At 40.2% G+C, this 19,113-nt stretch overlaps 1 protein-coding gene across 1 annotated transcript; it reads left to right on the top strand.

Moving 5' to 3' along the window:
- The first annotated feature begins 4,515 nt into the window (after positions 1-4,515).
- LOC108794810 (solute carrier family 2, facilitated glucose transporter member 11-like) lies at positions 4,516-18,423 on the top strand. The gene is made up of 12 exons (XM_018565915.1): positions 4,516-4,602; positions 6,139-6,237; positions 6,449-6,609; positions 7,680-7,804; positions 9,463-9,592; positions 9,714-9,862; positions 9,944-10,128; positions 11,822-11,932; positions 13,912-14,013; positions 14,607-14,682; positions 17,183-17,310; positions 18,231-18,423. Exons 1-12 carry the CDS (start codon positions 4,582-4,584, stop codon positions 18,408-18,410), a joined length of 1,467 nt encoding a protein of 488 aa, XP_018421417.1. The 5' UTR covers positions 4,516-4,581; the 3' UTR covers positions 18,411-18,423.
- The last annotated feature ends 690 nt before the right edge of the window (positions 18,424-19,113 follow it).

Below are 19,113 nucleotides of genomic sequence, written 5' to 3'. Positions count from 1 at the left end.
ATATATATATATAATTACATTTTAAATATAGAATCAAGGTTTTTTAAAACGTTAACATATATATAAGATTGTTTGTATTAAGTTGATCTCTTTTACATGTATAGCTGATTAAATTGAAACGGATCGTACATTTCCTTTAGAAAAAGCAATGAATGCATACTGTATAGAAAGTACATGATAACATAGCTCTGTGCTAGATTTCATTGATATTCCTCATTGTTTCATCAGAACCCTCAGCTTCTTATTAACCCATTTCCAGGAAGTATATCCAAGAGCCATTTCAAGGCAAAGTATGACAAAAGTTTAGTAAGAATAACAGAATTAAAATTAAACCTGAATCAGAAGTGTAATCCGGTCTGCTCTGGATCAGGCTGGATCTTTGTACGTTTAAACTGCTGTTCTACTGATTATTTTGGCTGTACTATTGTCTTTACTTAAAAAGCATCTATAATGCTTTTGCATTTATTTTTTATATTAATGTGACCAGTTTTTAATGTTGGTAATCTTCACAATGTCTGCTAATGTTTTGAAGACTTTGTTTCTACATATAGATTGTATATATAGATATGTACATGAGGCTTAGCAGTCATACAGAGTGGTTGTGCTTTCATGCTCCTCTCTTTCAGTGAAAGTCCATTAGTATGCTCAAGTTAACTGAAAACAACTGGCACTCTCTTTATCTCTGTAATCATTTAGCCGGATTAACCACTGGAAGTAGACTCTATGGGACACAGATTGCTGCAGCTCTGTAATCGTTATCACAGTATTAAATATACATTTTAAAATGCAAGCAGGGTAAGTACCTGAATTTGACCCGGTATCACCCTCTTGCATTCCCTGTACAGCAGAGCTGGAGGGTAAAAGAAGGAAGCAGCCCAAGGAGCCAATCATTTCTTTTGCTGACAAGAAGCATGCTGATAGGAGGAGAAGCCAAGTGACAGAAGGATGAACTCACAACTGTGCTGCTTCTCTTTTACTGTGAACATACAGGGTGGTGCAGGTTAAAGGTAAAAATTTGAATAACCCTGCAGTGGAGCTACCCCCTCACTGCAAGGGTTAACAGCTCGTTTTTGCCTAGGGTAAAAAAACCAAAAACTTAAAGTATACTCACCTGATCCTCCAAGCCAGCCGACTCTTAGACGGTCCCTGGAGCCCCCCCTCCTCTGCAGCGGTTCAGAACGAGTGAGTATAACTTTCTTTTTGGACCCTAGGCAGAAACAAGCAGTTAACCCTTGCAGTGTGGGGGTAGCCCCATTGCAAGGCTTAATAAAATGTCTGCCCGGAGTGAGGCAGAATTATGGGGTGAGTGAAAAACACTCATCCCCATAATTCAAGCTGACCTGTGACACTGAAGGCGTGACAGGTCGGCGCTATTGATTGGGAAGTCAGTGAACACATACTGCCGATTGCTGACTTCCGATCCTCTCCCTGCAGAGACAGTCACCGCTCTCCGCAGGGATTCCCTCTCCCCTCTCCAGAGCTGACTGGAGGGATGGACAGGGGAGGGGCGGACACAGCTGGCTCTACTTCTAGAGAGGCAGAGCAAGCTGTCAATGAGGCAGTGGGGTGGATCTCAACAGTATTTTTGGGATCTATCCCAGCTGTGGCGCGGCTCTGCGTTCTCAGCATATAGCAGGCAGTAGCCTGCTATATACTGAGTTTTGGCTCACCGGAGGACATTAATATATGTCCTCCCATGACCCTGAATAGAATGATGGCCAAAAAAGGTTACCCCATAGTTTGCCTTCAGGGTGGCCTAGACTCAGAGGAAGTGGCTAACATGCTGCTGGCCATGATAAAGTCCAGACTGAAGACATCAAGAGGCACAAAAAAAGTACTGCAGAGAAAAATCTCTGGATTGGAGATGGTTTTATTTTAACTGTGATTTGACTATTCATTTCTATCTTGTTGTTATTTTTGACTGGAGTTCAGCTTCAGAGAATCCGACTCCAAACATTTTTGGTTTAAGTTTTGGACAGAGCGAGGAAGGTTTAGATTTTATTTGGAGACTGTTATCCTGTCAGGCAAGGAAGTGATGGTAAATATTTCCACAACGTGACACAGACTCCTACAAAACACTTTTTCACTGCAATGGAGAAGGGTTATATCCTCTGTCAGTATCTTCCTGTTCCAGTGATATCTTTAGAAACTTCCTAGCAGGCAGGTAAGATGCTTTTATTGTAGATTAGACACACATGACTTTTTTATAGTGGAACTCTGTTCACTCTTCAAATGTCTAAAAGGGTTCTTCGCAAAAGGGTGAAGAGTTTGGAGAAGGCAGGAGAAGTGAACAATCTAGGACAACATAGCTGAACTGGAAAGTGAGCTGAATTGGAGAATTTTTTCCAAATCAGCTATTTTGTCCAAGATTGTTCCCTTCTCCTACCTTCTCCAAACTCTTCACCCTTTAGGGAATAGCCCTGTTAGTTTCAAATTTGCCCCACATTACCACTAGATGGAGCCAAGGAGTATAAGACATTTGCAAAGCAAACAGCTCTGCAAACACTTTATAAACACATGAAGGGGGTATGCCCCTGAAATGCGTAAATGCAGCCTAAAAGCAGCCGGTGGCACGATGGTATGGTGATGTGACTGAAGGCAGCTTTTTATACGCAGTCGGAGTGGAACATTCCTTAGACACTCATCTTGTGGTCTCAAGCGTGACTGAAATTTTATAATTGTGAGTATTTATAACCGTTTTTATTATTCAAATAAAAAAAGACTTCACACAAGGAGGTGGCGCTTTATTGCTTTTGACTTTATAAACACACCCCACATAGTCTTTCCAAAATTGAAGTCACATCACAAATTGCTTTAAGGAAAACATTATAGCAACTCAGAATGTGTGCTCACTGGGGATGCACAATACATCGCCTTTAAAGTGAAGTATGTGGATTATACATTAATGAAGATAAATGTCAAAGCCCATATATTACTTAGCTGAATCATAATGTAGCAGAGCACAGGTCTCAAGGATTTTGCTTCCTTATGTACTATCACTTTGATAAAATGTGGGATAATACATATTAAGTTGACTAAGGCTGGCTATGCACTATTAGAATTGTGGCTGAATTTCTATACTCACACATTCCTATTTTCCTCAGTGCTCCTCAGCACCATCTAGGGGCATGCTGTAAAGCTTTCTCGCACAGGGCGCCTAAAGGCCTAAGGCCGGCCCTGCATCCACCCATGTATAAGCTGGGCGGAAGATTAATAAATCAGCCCCTTAGTGTTGCTAAAGCTGAAGTTTAATCTGCTTATATTTTACCTTCCCTGATTCCTCCTCCCCCTCATCAAAATGCTAATTCAATTTGTAAACAAGCCTTTCTATTTTCATTACATATTTTATTTTAGACCAAGTGATGTCATCACTAGGTTTCTGTTCTTCTCTGTGTAATGTAGGAAGAGCATGGGTGGTGGGAGGAGCCAGCATGCTTCAATACATCACAGCACCCTATCTCAATACTCCTGTCAGGAGCTCTCAGTCCTGATGCAAGAAGTAGGCTGGCTTTTGGGAGGAGTTATAAAAAATATCCAAATACCTTGAAGTCAGCATTTCTAGGCTGACTGTATTTACATGCAGACTTCCCTAGGTAATGTCTATATGTAATGCTGAGCTCCCACGATTGAAAAGAATTGAAGTCCAATGAATGAAAGGGGTGGACCAGGGACAGTAAGGCTGGTGAGGAAAGAGTTAGATAGATGATACTAGACACCTTCCAGCTAGGAAATGAGACAGGCAATATATGATTCGCTGCAGCTGCTAGTGCACGTTAATACTCCAAAATCAGAGTATTCCATTTCAGTACAGGAGAGAAGCCCGTACAACTGTGCTAAACTCTGTGTAAGGCTGGAGATCAGCTTTAAAAAAAAAAAAATGACAAAAAAAGTTTTGTCCTTTATAACTATAGTAACACTAGCTGTTTCAAAAGTACGGTAAAACTGGTCATTATATAAAATCAAATAATTTTTGAAAGACAGTGGGGGGAATTTACCAATACTAGAGCAGACAAAATCTGGAGCAGTTGCCCATGGCAACTCTCTTCAGTCTGTTCCGTTAACAGTTGAAAAAGAAAGAGAGAAGCTGATTGATTGCCATGCACAGCTTTTCCAGTTTTTGTCTGCTCCAGTTTTGATAAATTCCCCTCATTGTCTCCTCATTGCTCTACCACCCACCCACAAAAAAATATATGTATCACTTCAGTATCATGAGTAATGTTATCAATAGGCCCATAGCTAAAATGTAAAAATTGCTCTGGTCCATAAAGGGTAAAAAGTTGCCAAAGTGGTTAAACTGTCGCTTAGTTATACTATAATCTTTGTCAATCACGACTGCATACTATATCATACTATTACTTTGATCATGTTTCCATTTCCTGCCGAAACTACTGAGAAGATTATCACCGTCAGACTCTACACCAATAGTTAAAGGAACTACCACCCTGTAGTTCTTTCAAAATAAAAACACCCAGCAGCTAATTAGAAGCCAGAAGTTACTCAGTGAACTTGGGAGGGGATAAATGTTCTTAAAACTCTACTAAGTCCACAGAATCTACTACATCAATCCATCTCTTTTAATACATGGCTGTGACTACTACATCGGTATGTTTCCTTCTACTCATTATTTAGATAGATGCATTTAAGTATTACTGACTACTGATATCTCTGTGTGTTAATTACACTGCCCGGACCACAAAAAAAAGTCACCACCTGATTTCGGACAGTGTTATGATCTGGGGTTGCTTCTGTTGATTTGGATCAGCAATGTTATGTCCCTAAAAAACTAGGTCAGCTGCCTACCTGAATATACTGAATGACCGGGCATTTCCATCAATGGATTTTTTTCTTCATATTCCAAGATGACAATGCCAGGATTCATCAGGCTCAAATTGGTAAAGAGTGGTTCAGCATTGCATTCATCGGAAGCCTGCCCCTCAGCGGGGCGGGCTTGGCGATGATCGCAAGTACGATCTGCCTGTCCAAGATAGGCAGATCGTACGTTTTTTTAATTACCTTACAACCATCGCAAGACAAAAGTCTTGCAATGGTTGTAAGGTGTATGGGCACCTTTAGACTTCACCAGACTGTATGCAAGATTTGTATCTGCTTGTGTGTCCAGCCACCTGGATTTGGGTGAGTCTCCCTCCAGTGGTGGTCAGCGGTATTGAAAGCTGTGATAACTGTTTCACAGCCCTGTTTTACAGTATCTCACAGAAGTGAGTACACCCCTCACATTTTTGTAAATGTACAGCTTGTATATCAGTGTACATTTGCTGTCCCCTCAAAATAACTCAACACACAGCCTTAAATGTTTAAACCGCTGGCAACAAAAGTGAGTACACCCCTAAGTGCTTGTTCACACCGAAAGCGTGTGCGTTCCAGAGCGGTAGCTGCTACAGGGGGCAGGATAAAGTAATGTGCAGAGTGCAGGAGAAAGTAATGTGCAGAGTACAGGGGGCAGGAGAAAGTAATGTGCAGAGTACAGGGGGCAGGAGAAAGTAATGTGCAGAGTACAGGGGGCAGGAGAAAGTAATGTGCAGAGTACAGGGGGCAGGAGAAAGTAATGTGCAGAGTACAGGGGGCAGGAGAAAGTAATGTGCAGAGTACAGGGGGCAGGAGAAAGTAATGTGCAGAGTACAGGGGGCAGGAGAAAGTAATGTGCAGAGTACAGGGGGCAGGAGAAAGTAATGTGCAGAGTACAGGGGGCAGGAGAAAGTAATGTGCAGAGTACAGGGGGCAGGAGAAAGTAATGTGCAGAGTACAGGGGGCAGGAGAAAGTAATGTGCATAATTCAGGGGGCAGCAAAAAGTAATGTGCAGAGTACAGGGGGCAGGAGAAAGTAATGTGCAGAATACAGGGGGCAGGAGAAAGTAATGTGCAGAGTACAGGGGGCAGGAGAAAGTAATGTGCAGAGTGTAGGGGGCAGGAGAAAGTAATGTGCAGAGTACATGGGGCAGGAGAAAGTAAGCCTCCCTCCAGGCAAAACTGCTCTCAGTACAAATATGATTACGTTCTGTTTTCTGTTTTTTTCTCCTTACAAAAATGTACAAAGAAAGGAACACAATCTGACGGGACACTTTTTTAATTCAAATGCTATTTTTATATGAGCCTAATTAAACTGCATTGTCAAATTCCCAGGTGATCCCTCTGAATTTACCTCTGCTAACTTTAGTTTTGGGCATTGGTGGCACCTTTCAATATGGTCTGCACATCTCCATCATCAACTCACCTTCAAATGTAAGTTTCCTTGATACAATATCAGTCTTGTGTTTGCAGAGGTTCTTTGCCATGTCAGAACAATGAAAGGTCTTGTCAAATTTTGTTTCATGATAGAAGGATTCCAGAATGAATAGAACAGTTTTTTTTATAATGAATGTACTGTACCATTTATATAATAAATGTATATTTTTATGCAATTCATTCAACATGCTCATTTAATTCTTTTTAGCACATTCAGAGATTCATCAACAACACGTGGGAGCAGAGATATGGGTCAGTCATCCATCCAGACAATGTCAGGCTGCTCTGGTCCATCATTGTGGCTATATACAGCATTGGAGGACTACTGGGGTCTCTTATAGTCGGACCACTTGCTGTGGCATTTGGAAGGTACTTGCTATTACCATTTGTGGCAAAGACTCATGTTGAAAGGTTTGAGACTTTAATGCCTGTCCTGACACTTCCCACTCTATATGAAATTGCTTAAAGATGCAATATTATATTCAACCTGTCACTATCTTTTAGGTTATTCCTGCTTTGCATTGCCTAGCAGTATAAATCATTATTTTCAATGAGTTTTTTCAATTATCGTCACTCAAACTTGCCTGAAAGAAATACATTAAAGGGAATGGAAGGTAGTTTTGAACACTTTTGGGGGAATTTATCAAAACTGGAGCAGACAGAATCTGTAGCAGTTACTTATATATAGTAACTTATAGTTACTTGTACTTATATATCCAATAGCAGGCTGGCTATTGACCCCAGCAATTAAGTAAAAAAAAATAAAAAAAGTTTAAAAAATAAAGTTAAATAAACTAAAATACAAAATACAAAAAAATGTAAAAAAAAGTTATATTAATAAAAAGTACAAAGGAAAAAAAAATAGTTAGATAAGCTAAAATTAAAAATATTTTTAAAAGTTAAAAAAAAAGAAGTAAATAAACTGAAATTAAAATTCCACACAATTTACGTACCCAGCCCCCGCAAACACACACATTTAAAAAAAAAAAACCACGGCAGACGGTATGGATGACGTGGCTGTGTTAGTGGAGCCACACACAGCCGTACAACTTTTTAAAAAAACAGCCTGTGGGGAGAAGAACCCTGCCATTCAGGTAAGGGGAGGGGGGGTTGCAATTTTACCATGTTACACCCTAGCAATGAGAAAATTTAGCTACCTGAAAGAAACAAGGCTTTTAAAACATTTTTTAACATACAGTATGTACTGATCTGGAAAGTTAAAGCTAGATCATCTCTTCCACATGTACAGACTGTAGTCTATATAACTGTAAAAGTCTAAGGTTTCCCTTTAGTTGTTCCTCTGATTAATGGAAAATATTCTCATTCTATAACAAACTCAGTTCGCTATATATGATATATGTTTTTCTCTTGTGCTGCCGGTTTTGATATTTAAAAAAAAAAGGGGCATGCAGTCTTCAAACTTATTTTATCTGTTGTAGAAAGAAAACTCAACTATATAATAATGTGGTTGCATTGGTGGGTGCTGCCTTCATGTGTACAAGCAGAACAGTCCAGTCATTTGAGATGATTATACTGGGACGATTTATTTATGGAATCAATGCAGGTATTAAAGATGAATCCTTACATTGTCAATGCATCTAAATATCTGCATAAATGTTGTAGTGTTTGTACCCTCACGTCCTGTTCTCCTAACATACTAGACAGGAGGTGCAGGGAACAGCATCACAGACAGAAATAAAAATGTTTTTCTTTAGTATTGTATAGGAAGGATATAACCCCTGTTTTATTTTTAATTCTGCTGTCTCTGTAGAAGATGTGATGTGAGGGTAAATCTCTCTAATGGAGACCCAGATAGTAATAAAAGCCTGACTTGTAAAGTTAGTTATGACTTATCAATAATGGGCTTGTCCTACAGTTTTTGTTAAGAATGTTCAGGTACCAGTTCAGATACCAAAGCCTATAATTGGCATTTTCACGAGAACTACCAGGGTTGTAGCGATTGCAACTGCGACAGGGCCCTGGCGCTCCACCACTATCCTGAAATCATTAGTCTGTATTGTTTTAGAAAAATTGTCACAAGACAATAAACAAAAATGTATCAGTAATTGGTATCTGTATTACTTGGACAAGTATGGGAAAAATGGTATCGGTGCATCCCTTATATATTGATATAAAACTAACCATACATTAAAACAAGGATGCACAACTTCCAGGAGCTCCGTATTCTCCTTGAAAAATGACAGCTGCCTACTAACTTTTGAGTTTTTCTCTAGTCTAGTCTTGGAGCTGGAAAAGTATCTGTACTTGTACCTGTACCAAGTACGGTACTTGGTGTCTGAACATCCCTAGTTTCTGGGGCTACCTGAGCACCTCTGTTGTTTGTGTGTTTCCTGACAATGTGTGACTGCATTCTCCAAAAATTACTATGGCATATTTCCCAGTGGGTTATTGACCACAGACGACAGAATCAAACACCGCGCCAGCAGATTTTGGTTCAAGAGAGTATTAATCAATGATGTTCAGGAGTGCAGGGCGATTGGGGGTGTTACACTCAGTGGAACACCCCCAATTGGTTCTGAGGAAGGAGGTGTGACCTCTGAAACGCGTAAACCACTTCACTACCAGGGAAGACGAACAGCCGGTGGATATGCACCTTTTGTTCTGACCCTTTTATGCCTGTTTTTATTCGTCCTTTGTGAGTACCTTTTATACCATTTTTTATTCGTTTATTTAACAAGTTTTTATGTGATGGAGGCGCTCTCTTTATCTTGTCTTGCGGTTATTGACCACACCTGATAGAAGTGTCAAAGAACTGTTCTTCTGGAGAACACAACATTTGTTTAAACGGTGCATTGATCAAATTACATGCAAAAAACATTGCCAACAGCAAACAATTACCATCATTGTTCAACTGGTCTGGCTTCACTAAAGTGAATTCTGGTTGGTTGCTACAGTTCACTGCACTTTGCTCCTTATGCTGGTTGCTGAATAGATCCGTGTGTAGAAAATGCTGCTAGTAAAAGCCCACGATCACAAAACCTCTGTGTTAATTTTGCTAAAATTTCAGAAAAGCAACTTTGCTCACCCCGCGCAGCCAGTAAGAAATAAAATAGATTGTCTAAGATATTGGAAAAAGACAATACAGTGTGATTGATTGCTAGGCTTTTACTGCACATTTGTGTTTTTTAGGGATCTTAGATGTGCTGCTTCTGGTAATGGGAAAGTTTTGGTGTACATCTTATGATGTTTATGTCGTTTCAGGTGTGAGTTTGAATCTTCATACAATGTACATTGGAGAGTGCGCCCCACAGAGTAAGCGTGGAATGGTCACAGTTTCTGTGTCTTTTGCCATTGCTTTTGGAAGAATGATGGGTTTCGTGGTAGGGCTCAGGTATTTTCTAAAGTTATACAGTATTAATTATTAAATGATCACTTTTATTGTTCTCTTTCTGGATTTCAAACACTACCCTCTCTGATTTCTGCATAATCAGTAAAATGTTACTTTAATGTAGGGAAATTTTGGGTACAGAGGAGTTGTGGCCCTACCTTCTGTCTGTCAGCGCTGTTCCTGCTCTTATTCAGTTGGTGACACTGCCATTTTTCCCAGAGTCCCCCAGATACCTTCTTATTGACAAAGGTGACAAAGATGGTTGCCTTAAAGGTAAGGAAATTGTTTGCTTTGCGGTTGCCTATCTCACTCTTGCACACCCCTGTTGATTATGAACATGCTGTATATTCCTAGCTATGCAGCAGCTGTGGGGTCCAGGAGAACACCGTGCAGAGATGGAAAGCATGTTGGCAGAGAAGAAAATGGTTGGGGAGCAGATCAAAGGTGTGAAAAATCTCCTGACAGATCGATCGGTGCGCTGGCAGATGATCTCTCTTCTTCTAATCTGTGGAGCCATGCAGCTTATCGGCATTAATGCAGTAATGCCCTTTTCTGCTTATTATATCTTTTGGATTGTGAAGTTAATATATGTAGCCAACATGCATTTAGCAAAAAATGCTTTGCCACAATGTAGAGGAATGGAGAGTTTGGTGTCCCTGGCCAACTTCTCATGGCAATGTGTCCATTAGAATTAACAGATTCAAATTGGCAAGTGCAAGTACCTCTAATTTCAATGCAAGTAAACAGTTAGTAAAGATACCTTAGTTTGTGATAGTCACGCCTTTATTAAAGTGTGCCTAAAGCCAAAACCTTTTTCCCGTCACTTTCTTTCCCAGTACCCATGGTGACCAGGACAAATACAGGGGGTGTATCCCCCAATGTAGGCACAGAGGCAGCAATAGAAACCTGACTGAGGTCCTACCCCTTTCCCGCTCCTTCGAAAACGAGAAAATATTTTTGGGCTTTAGAAATACTTTAAGACACAAGATCCTATAAAATATCTAACTATATAATCAAGTAAATGGTAGACATTATAATAGAGGTTTCTGAAGTTGATACTGGAATATTTCCCTCTGCTAGACTTGTGATTACTGGTCTGAACAATGCTGTTATGCAGTTTTGCCCAGATGTTTACATAACCCTGGCAGAATTTGAAGATGTGAACCATTTTTAAGAGAACATGAGCGGTCAGACCAAACACATTGAGGGAAATTTAATAAGACTGGAGCAGACAGTACTGTTTGCCTATATCTACTGCTTGGTAGCAGTAGATATAGGCAAGAAAACGGCAGGGTTTAGAACCCCTTTAACTGAACACGCTGAAGATAGAAACTCATTGGTTACTATGGGCAACTGCTCCAGATTCTATCTGCTCCAGTTTTAGTAACTTGCCCCCATTGTTTGTATTTTTAATGCTATTCATATTAAATTATTAGGCATCACAGAATAGCACAATCATTAAACACAAATGTGGCAATAAAAATGACATGATCCCATTCAAACGTTTGTGTACCTTCAGTTCTTAATATCATGTCCTGCCCCTTTATCATCAATGACAGCTTGCAGTCTTTTGTGGTGGTTGTGAATGAGGCCCTTCATTTTCTCAAGAGGTAAAGGTTCCCATTCTTCTTTGCAAAAAAAGACTCCAAGTCCTGTAAATGTTTTGCTTGCCTAGCATGAACTGTAAGTTTAGGATCTCAAAATGGGTCAATGATTGGGAAATGGGGTTTAGGAGATTGTGATTGCCACTTCATGGAGTACTCTCTGTGATAATTTTTTTTAATTTGCAGCAACAGTTACATTTTTGGGACACACTTTCTGTGCCTACCCCCTTCTTCTCAGGTCCAAGCAGCAAGTGGGACTTAAAAGAATGGGGTAGACCCTGAAAGCTTGTCCTGAAAATGTGACTGTAGGCATAAATAAAAATCATATCACAGACAGTACTCAAAGCGAAAAAGTGCACTAGTACAACTTCAATCACCTTAAGCATGATGACCACTTGCTTATTTTTTTTGCAGCAGCAGCAGCGACTGAAAGGTTTACTTGGCTTTATGTATTGGATCATTGTCATGTTAAAATGCCCTTGTGCTCCCTATGCACAATTTGTCGGCTGAGTGGGAGTGGTATAGAGGAAGACTGACTTTATACATTTTCCAAATCGCATAAAAACATTTGCTCTGTGGCACCCCTGAGCTGTTTGCTGTGAGATAATACTTGTTTTCCTAATTACAGGTGTACTTTTATGCATACGATGTCTTCAGGAATGCTGGCATTCCACCCAAGGAAGTGCCATATGTCTCACTTGGTATCGGAATTATAGAAATTCTTACAACAGTGCTCTGTGTAAGTCAGTCCATTTGTTTTCCATTTGTCTCTTATTGTCAACATCAATGCTGCAAAACATGCATACGATGCTAGTAAACATATGGTGACCTCAGATTTTTTTTTTTTTTTTAGTTTCCCTATTGATATGTGCATGTTTTATGTAAAAATAGGGGATTTCCTCCCTTTAGAGGCTTTATTGGTCAGATCTCCTCACCATAGTTCCTGGCTCTGTGACTACCATCCTGGGAGTTTTGGATGTACCCACTCCTCCTATTGAGCGCCCCACCTTCATAATGGCCATCCCAAAGTTCCCAAGAAATTTGAGAAGCCAGCTGAACTCACCAGCATCTCCCAAAAACTGAAATATCACTTTTAGTTGACCAAATACTTAAATCAGAAAACAGTGGTATAGCAATGGTCCATAATAGGATTGGGCTCGATGTTCGAGTCAAGCAAGAGTTCGCCGAACACACGAACTGTCAGGGAATTCGGCGGGCTATTTGCTCCACAAGCACCACACAAGGCACTGTTTACAGCACTGTGCCTTGTTAGCCCTGATTGGCTAAAGCCTTGCACCTGACCTGTGGTGTGCAAGACTTTGCCCAGTCAGTGCACAGTACTCTGTAAGAGCCATGATCGGGCAAAGTCATGATGACTTTGTCCAATCATGGCTCACCTATCAGATGCTGTACAACTGTAAACAGTTGGGCGGAGCTAGCTAGCTGTCAGCGCTAGCTCCGTCCAATAGTTAATATTTTGCCGGCATCTATCAGAATGCCATTCTGCGGTGGGAGATCGTCGCTAGCATCGTTTTTTTTTTTTCTTTACATTTCTATTTTTTATTTTGCTGAGTCATCGTTGACAACGATGGACATCGTGATTGACCCTGGATTACGTCGGTGGATCCATATTTTTTATTTTTTTATTAAAAGACTTGTCAAAAACATGTCTTTTGGGGGGTTTTTTTCAAAGGATTTTTACAAGTCTGGCCTCTTTTTAAAAACTTTTATTTAACCCTTTCGTGAATGGGTATGGGTACAAGTACCCCTTACTCATTCACAAGCAGGGCCGCATCTAGCTGCCCTTTAATAAAGGGGGTACCCTGATGTGAATAAGCCCCCTGCCGCAACCCCCACAACCAACGCCCCAGGGCTTGTGGGGAAAAGGCCCTTGTCCCCATCGGCACGGGGACAAGGTGGTTTTCTAAGGGCAACCCTGTCCCCCATTTTTGGAGTTGGGCTTCCTCCAAAAAATTCCTACCAGACCTTAAGGGCCTGTTATGATTTTATGACTTCTTGTTGCAAGGGGGAACCCCATGCACTTTTTTTTTCTTTTTACATAAGGGTCCCTCCTAAAATTCCTACCAGAGCTTATGCGTCTGGTATGACTTTTGGGGGGAACCCCACGCTTTTTTTAAAAAAATGGGGTCCCTCCTAACATTCCTACCAGATGAAGAGGGTCTGGTATTGTTTCGGAGGGGGGACCGCACGCTTTTTTTTTTCTTTCTTTTTAGATGTCGTTTTTTTTTTTTTACTTTACAGGCAGTTTAAGGGGACCCCCCAGGCACCATATTTAAAGGAATTTTTCATTTTTATTGTTTCACTTTAAGTGATGTTAAAATCACTGCTCCTTTAAAAAAAAAAAAATTTAAAAAGTGTTTTTTTTTTATTGATACCCGGATCCCCATACACTTTTTATGGCCAATAACTTGCATATAAGCTTTCAAAATGGGGACAATTGATTTTCAAAGTTCTAGCCCCATAGACTTGAATTGAGTTTGAGTTCGAATTCAAACTTTTTCCCATCACTAGTCCACAATATATTGAACAAAATGTGATTATTGTATAAAATAATGGTCCTTTCGCACACCGGTATCTCCATATTCTGCTGCCAGCAAAACACAGCGTGCTCAGTGAAAGTTCTTCAATTAGTCACTGTATCTTAGGTACACTGTGAGCGACTTTTTTATCTTTTCCTCTGTTGCTGGCTCTTTGCAGGGCTTTCTCATTGATTACCTGGGCAGGAAATCTCTTTTGTGGGTGAACTATTCCATTATGGCCCTGACTCTAACATTACTTACTGTTACTCTCTTTCTCCAGGTAAGGACCACACCGATGTCACTGCAATTCTAATTTCCTGTAATGTTTCTACAAAGCACTATTATTCCATGTGATTATGATAAAGAGAAATATAACCTGTAAGCTTTAGCGCCATTGGTGGCTTTGTTGAAATTGAAGCTGATTTCATGCTTGTTTTAGCCTGAATCACACAGAAATACAAAATTCCCAGAATACCTCTTTAGTAATATATCACTACCATACTGCATGGCTAAACTCTATTCCAGCTACTGCTTGACAAGTATATATTATTGCACTGAGAAAAACCTAACAAAAAAAAATTTATCTGGGCTCTTGTCATGTTGAATATACAGTATATACTTTTGGGGGTCATCAGTGTCAACAATTATTTTTTAATTATTTATAAAACAAGTACCTTCTTACTTCTTAGTTTACCAGGTTGATTTTGTTTCCAATTGCGCATGACCAAAGTCTACACCTAGGTCACAATGTGTATTCATAGAACTACAATTCCAGAACTTGATGTAATCAAGCCAACAAACCCATTAATTGTAAATTGAGCAGAGAACATATTTCATACACTAGACTCACAGTCTGATTGTGTTTTCCCATAGGGCTTAAATACTTGGCTTCCATACGCTTCTTGTGTACTCATCTTTATCTTCACCTTGAGCTATGGCATTGGACCTAGTCAGTATTCTTTGGAATGTATCACTGTTCAGCAAGTACTGTTTTTATGTCATTTCTCTTGAATGATGACTGTGTTCAAAATTTGGCAAATATGAATATTTGTCTTGTACTGGATAATGAAGCATTGCAGATTAATCCAGTTCCCAAGACGGCACAAAATCATCATAATGACCCATGACTCATCTCCATTTTTATTCCCCTTCAGAGACCTATAATTCTAAAGCTGTAACTAAGACTTCATGTACACAAGCATCTGGGAACTGTCTGAGCCTGGAAAGCTTTCCCCTATGAGTCTGGATTTCTGTTTTAACGTGCATATTTAACACATTTTAAAGGAGAACTATGGAGTTAAGTCTTTTCCCCATAGTTCTCCTTAGGGTAATGGGAGGACACAAACTAGCGTCCTCCCATTAGACATGTGCGATTCTTTTCGTTACGAATCGAAATTCGTTCGAATTTCCTGAAATTCAGGAGCATCCGAAATCCGAATTGCAGTTTCCGAATTATATCCGAAATACGAAATTCCGTTAACGAATTTCGGATCCAAATTTCGTTGAAACGGGAACTAATATTACCCCTGTAAATGAGGTTGAACAACATGACCAGATTTTTTTTTATCCGAAATACGAAATTCGGATCCGCTGCTGCTGAGGGTTGCATTACAATACAGGCAGGAAATACGAAACTCCGTTAACGGATTTTAGTTCCGTTACGAACATTCGTTATGAAGTTAAAAAGCAAAATACCTTTGTTAATATTGGAGTTGATGCCTTGATGGTAGTTTTTTTTTTAATACCAAATTCGGATCCGAAATCCGTTTACGGAATTTCGTATTTCGTTTGGTTGACCAATCAGAGGTTTTCTCTTCTGCTGCTGAGAGTTGCATTACAATACAGGCAGGAAATACGAAATTCCGTTAACGTATTTTCGTTCCGTTACGAAGTTAAAAAGCAAAAATACCGTTAACGGAATTTCGTATTTCGGGTAAAAAAAAAAACTACCATCGACTCCAATATTAACAAAGGTATTTTTGCTTTTTAACTTCATCATAACAAATGTTCGTAAAGTTACGAAAATGTGACGAAACTAACGAACATTTGTATTTCGTACGAATCCGAATTGAGTTTCGGACACGAATTACGAAATAACGGATTTTCCTAAACAAATTTTCTGACGGCGCACAAGTCTACCTCCCGTCACCCTAGGCTCAGTATACCGCGAGCTGTAGCTCGCGGCATACTGAGATGCCGCAGTATACCGCGAGCAGCTGCTCGCGGTATACTGAGACGTCTCAGCTGAAGCGGATCCCGACAATTGTGCCGGGATCCGCCCAGCTGCGTGACTGACAGCTGGCTCTGCCTATCCAACGGCAGAGCCAGCTGTACCCGCTCCCTCCCCTGTCCGTTCCGCCAGTTAGCGCTGGCGGATCGGAGCAGGGAGGGGGGAATCCAGCCCCTCCCCTGTCACGGCAGAGAGCCGTAACAGTTTTGAGAGGTGAGCGAACGCCGGTAACTGTTCGCTCACCTCCCGATCTACTGAGCCGACCTGTGACAGTCTCATTGTCACAGGTTGGCTAGAACTATGAGGTGAGTGGAAATCACTCATCTCATAGTTCTCCTTTAAGGCATTTTGCTGTATTGGATTTTTTCTTGCATTTTAGATTGTGTTTTGGTTTGGTTGCATTTTACAGAAAACAAAGAATAGTTCATTTCATACTATGTGCAGTGACCTACTTTTTTCAACGCACCACTAAGGCACACAGAAAGCTATTTTTTTCTGTGTGCCCTGTTCACACTGCAACACTGAATTTGAAGTGGGTTGCAGTGCAGACATGCTGCATTTTTCTGCAATGCACCCAGCACTTACTTAAAGTCACTGCCAGTCACTGCAATGCAACTCAGCTATATTCTTCAATTAGTTTAAAAATAAGAAAAATTTAAACAGTGTGATGAGATTAAAAAGCGCAAAGCAGCATTCCCTGTTGTCCGTACACAGTGATCACTAGCCCCCACAGGAAAACACTGCTGACTATTGTGAACCTTACGGTTTGTTTAGATGGGCATATACAGGGTGCTTTCAGATACATCTTACTTGCATTTGAGATCTTGAAACACTTCTGAGTGCCATTAAATATATTTGCTCCTTCTCATCTGCATTTGACCTGCTTCTAAGTTTCATCAAGCTGTTTTTGCATTCCCATTGATTGTGTTCCCATTGATTGTGTTCTACCAGGAATAAAAGCCTGTGTATAATTGTCCAAAGAGTGAAACCATTTTAGCATGCAATCTGTATCAGTAGCACCACACTTGTCCTGCACTTCTGCACTACACATTGGTTTATGCAATAATCTGACCATGCCAGGAAATAGCTGAGAAGCTGAAACATCATAAGTCAAAATGTAACCTTTGTCTGCAGGAAAATGACCCTTCTTGGTTTTGTGAATATCTGTACTATGTTCCTGTATTGTCAATGCCTATTCCTGTCTTTTCTCCCTATATAGGTGGAGTAAGTTGCGTACTGCCCACAGAGCTGTTTGTCCATTCATACAGGCCAGCTGCCTATGCCTTATCTGGAGGAATGCTTTGGCTGGGACTATTTGTGATAGGCCTGGCATTCCCCTTCATTGAGGTATAATTTACTTCACAGTTTTCTGAAACAATTACCTTAAAGGTCACTCTATAAACTTAGGGAAGAACTCTGGGCATATTAAAAATTAACCCTTGCAATGGGGCGACCCCCCACACTGCAACAATTAAGTGCTCGTCCATGCTGTGGACCACTATGAATAATGGTCAATATGTGTTTAATGTAATCAATCCACACCATATGGTATACTGTTTTTTCTCCACCACACCTCAGCAGGACATTAATACAGAGAGACAAAAGGCATCCATAGTGTAAGACTGCAAAAGAGCAATCAATTAAACAATACGGATTAAACTCACAGTGAAAAGTGTTGTAATAGCACCACAATAATATGCTCAATGAAAACAAAAATACTCCACTTTAACATTATCTTCAGTTCAGCATATAATACAAATTATCAAGTTGCCCAAACGTACTGCAAAAATAAAATTCATCAAATTTGTGCTACCCTTGAAGTGAATGGACTCATTAGATATAATAGACCACTACAGTTATTGATCAAATAACACCTGATGGGATCATTTTCCGACTTTTTTCTCTAATGGACTTTCTCTCATCTGATGGACTTTCTGTCCAGGGTTGCCCTGCTGCTCAAGCTGACAAACCCTACTATATCGAAAAAAATCATCTGGCATTTTACCGCATGTAGCCTGTGTCTGATGCTTGTATCCCCCCATCACTCCCTTCTAACAGTCCCAACATTACTACTGTGTCTTGCATAGACCAGAAGGCTGAACAACACTTACACAAATGTTTAATATCTCATTTCTGTGCAGCATAATTGGGAATTTTATATTTGGACATTCACATAATGACTCAACGGTAATATTCATTTGTCGTTTTGAGAGTATTTTTTAGTATAATCTGATATGCCCAATGTAATTCTATACATTTTTCCGCAGGAGGCATTGGGGCCTTTTTGCTTCATCTTCTTCCTTGTCTACTGCGCCTCTCTAGCTTTGTATACCTTTTGGATCTTTCCAGAGACCAAAGACCAAAGTATGATGGAAATTCTTGAAACTTTCAATGCGCTTAACTCTAAAGGAGATAAGGAATGCAAATATGTCTGTACCAGGTTTTAGATCTGAGATTTTGTATAGCAACTGAAAATATACACTGAATAATAAAGAAAGCATGATTGGAGTAAGTGTGCAATAATGGAACTGCTGATCACAGTGAATGTGTCCAAAACATTATATGCTTGTTATATGTAGCAGGATTCCCAGAGCACAATGTATTTTTTCAATCAATATATTTTTGCTGAAACATTTTAAGGGTTCAAAGGTATAAACTGCACATTAGAAAGGTCAAGGTGATACACAAAAGGCAAAACTAGAGATCGAACAGTGGCAGCCATACAGGCCAGTAGAGGATAAAATACAGTGTGCTTAGTTCAATTAGAGGCTTAGCTTTGCATTTAAGGGTGTTTCATCCAGGCTTATTTAGAAGAAACATCTCCTTCAGGATTCCCCACGCAGGGGTTTCAGCCCACTTTTTCTGTGTCCTGGCTGTATTGGTCCACTCAGACCCTCTAGTCTGTCATCACACAGACAATCACACACCAATAGAGTGTGTATACTTGGTGCTCTTTCAGTCTCCTGGGAGACACATTACAGTTAACTCACACACAAAAGGACCTGTGCACAGCTGCACAATCATGAAAAATGAGGACCTAGGATTGGAGGCTTTATCCCACCCAAAGCTCTACCAGGCCTCTGATCTCCAGGACCCAAATCACATCTTACCAAGCAAAAATCCTGGAGCCTCTCACCCTGAGTGGGTAAG

Source organism: Nanorana parkeri, unplaced genomic scaffold (assembly GCF_000935625.1).
Source record: "Nanorana parkeri isolate BGI_ZX_2015 unplaced genomic scaffold, ASM93562v1 scaffold899, whole genome shotgun sequence".
Classification (NCBI taxonomy): Eukaryota; Metazoa; Chordata; class Amphibia; order Anura; family Dicroglossidae; genus Nanorana; species Nanorana parkeri.
This window is presented reverse-complemented; position numbering and strand designations above follow the sequence as displayed.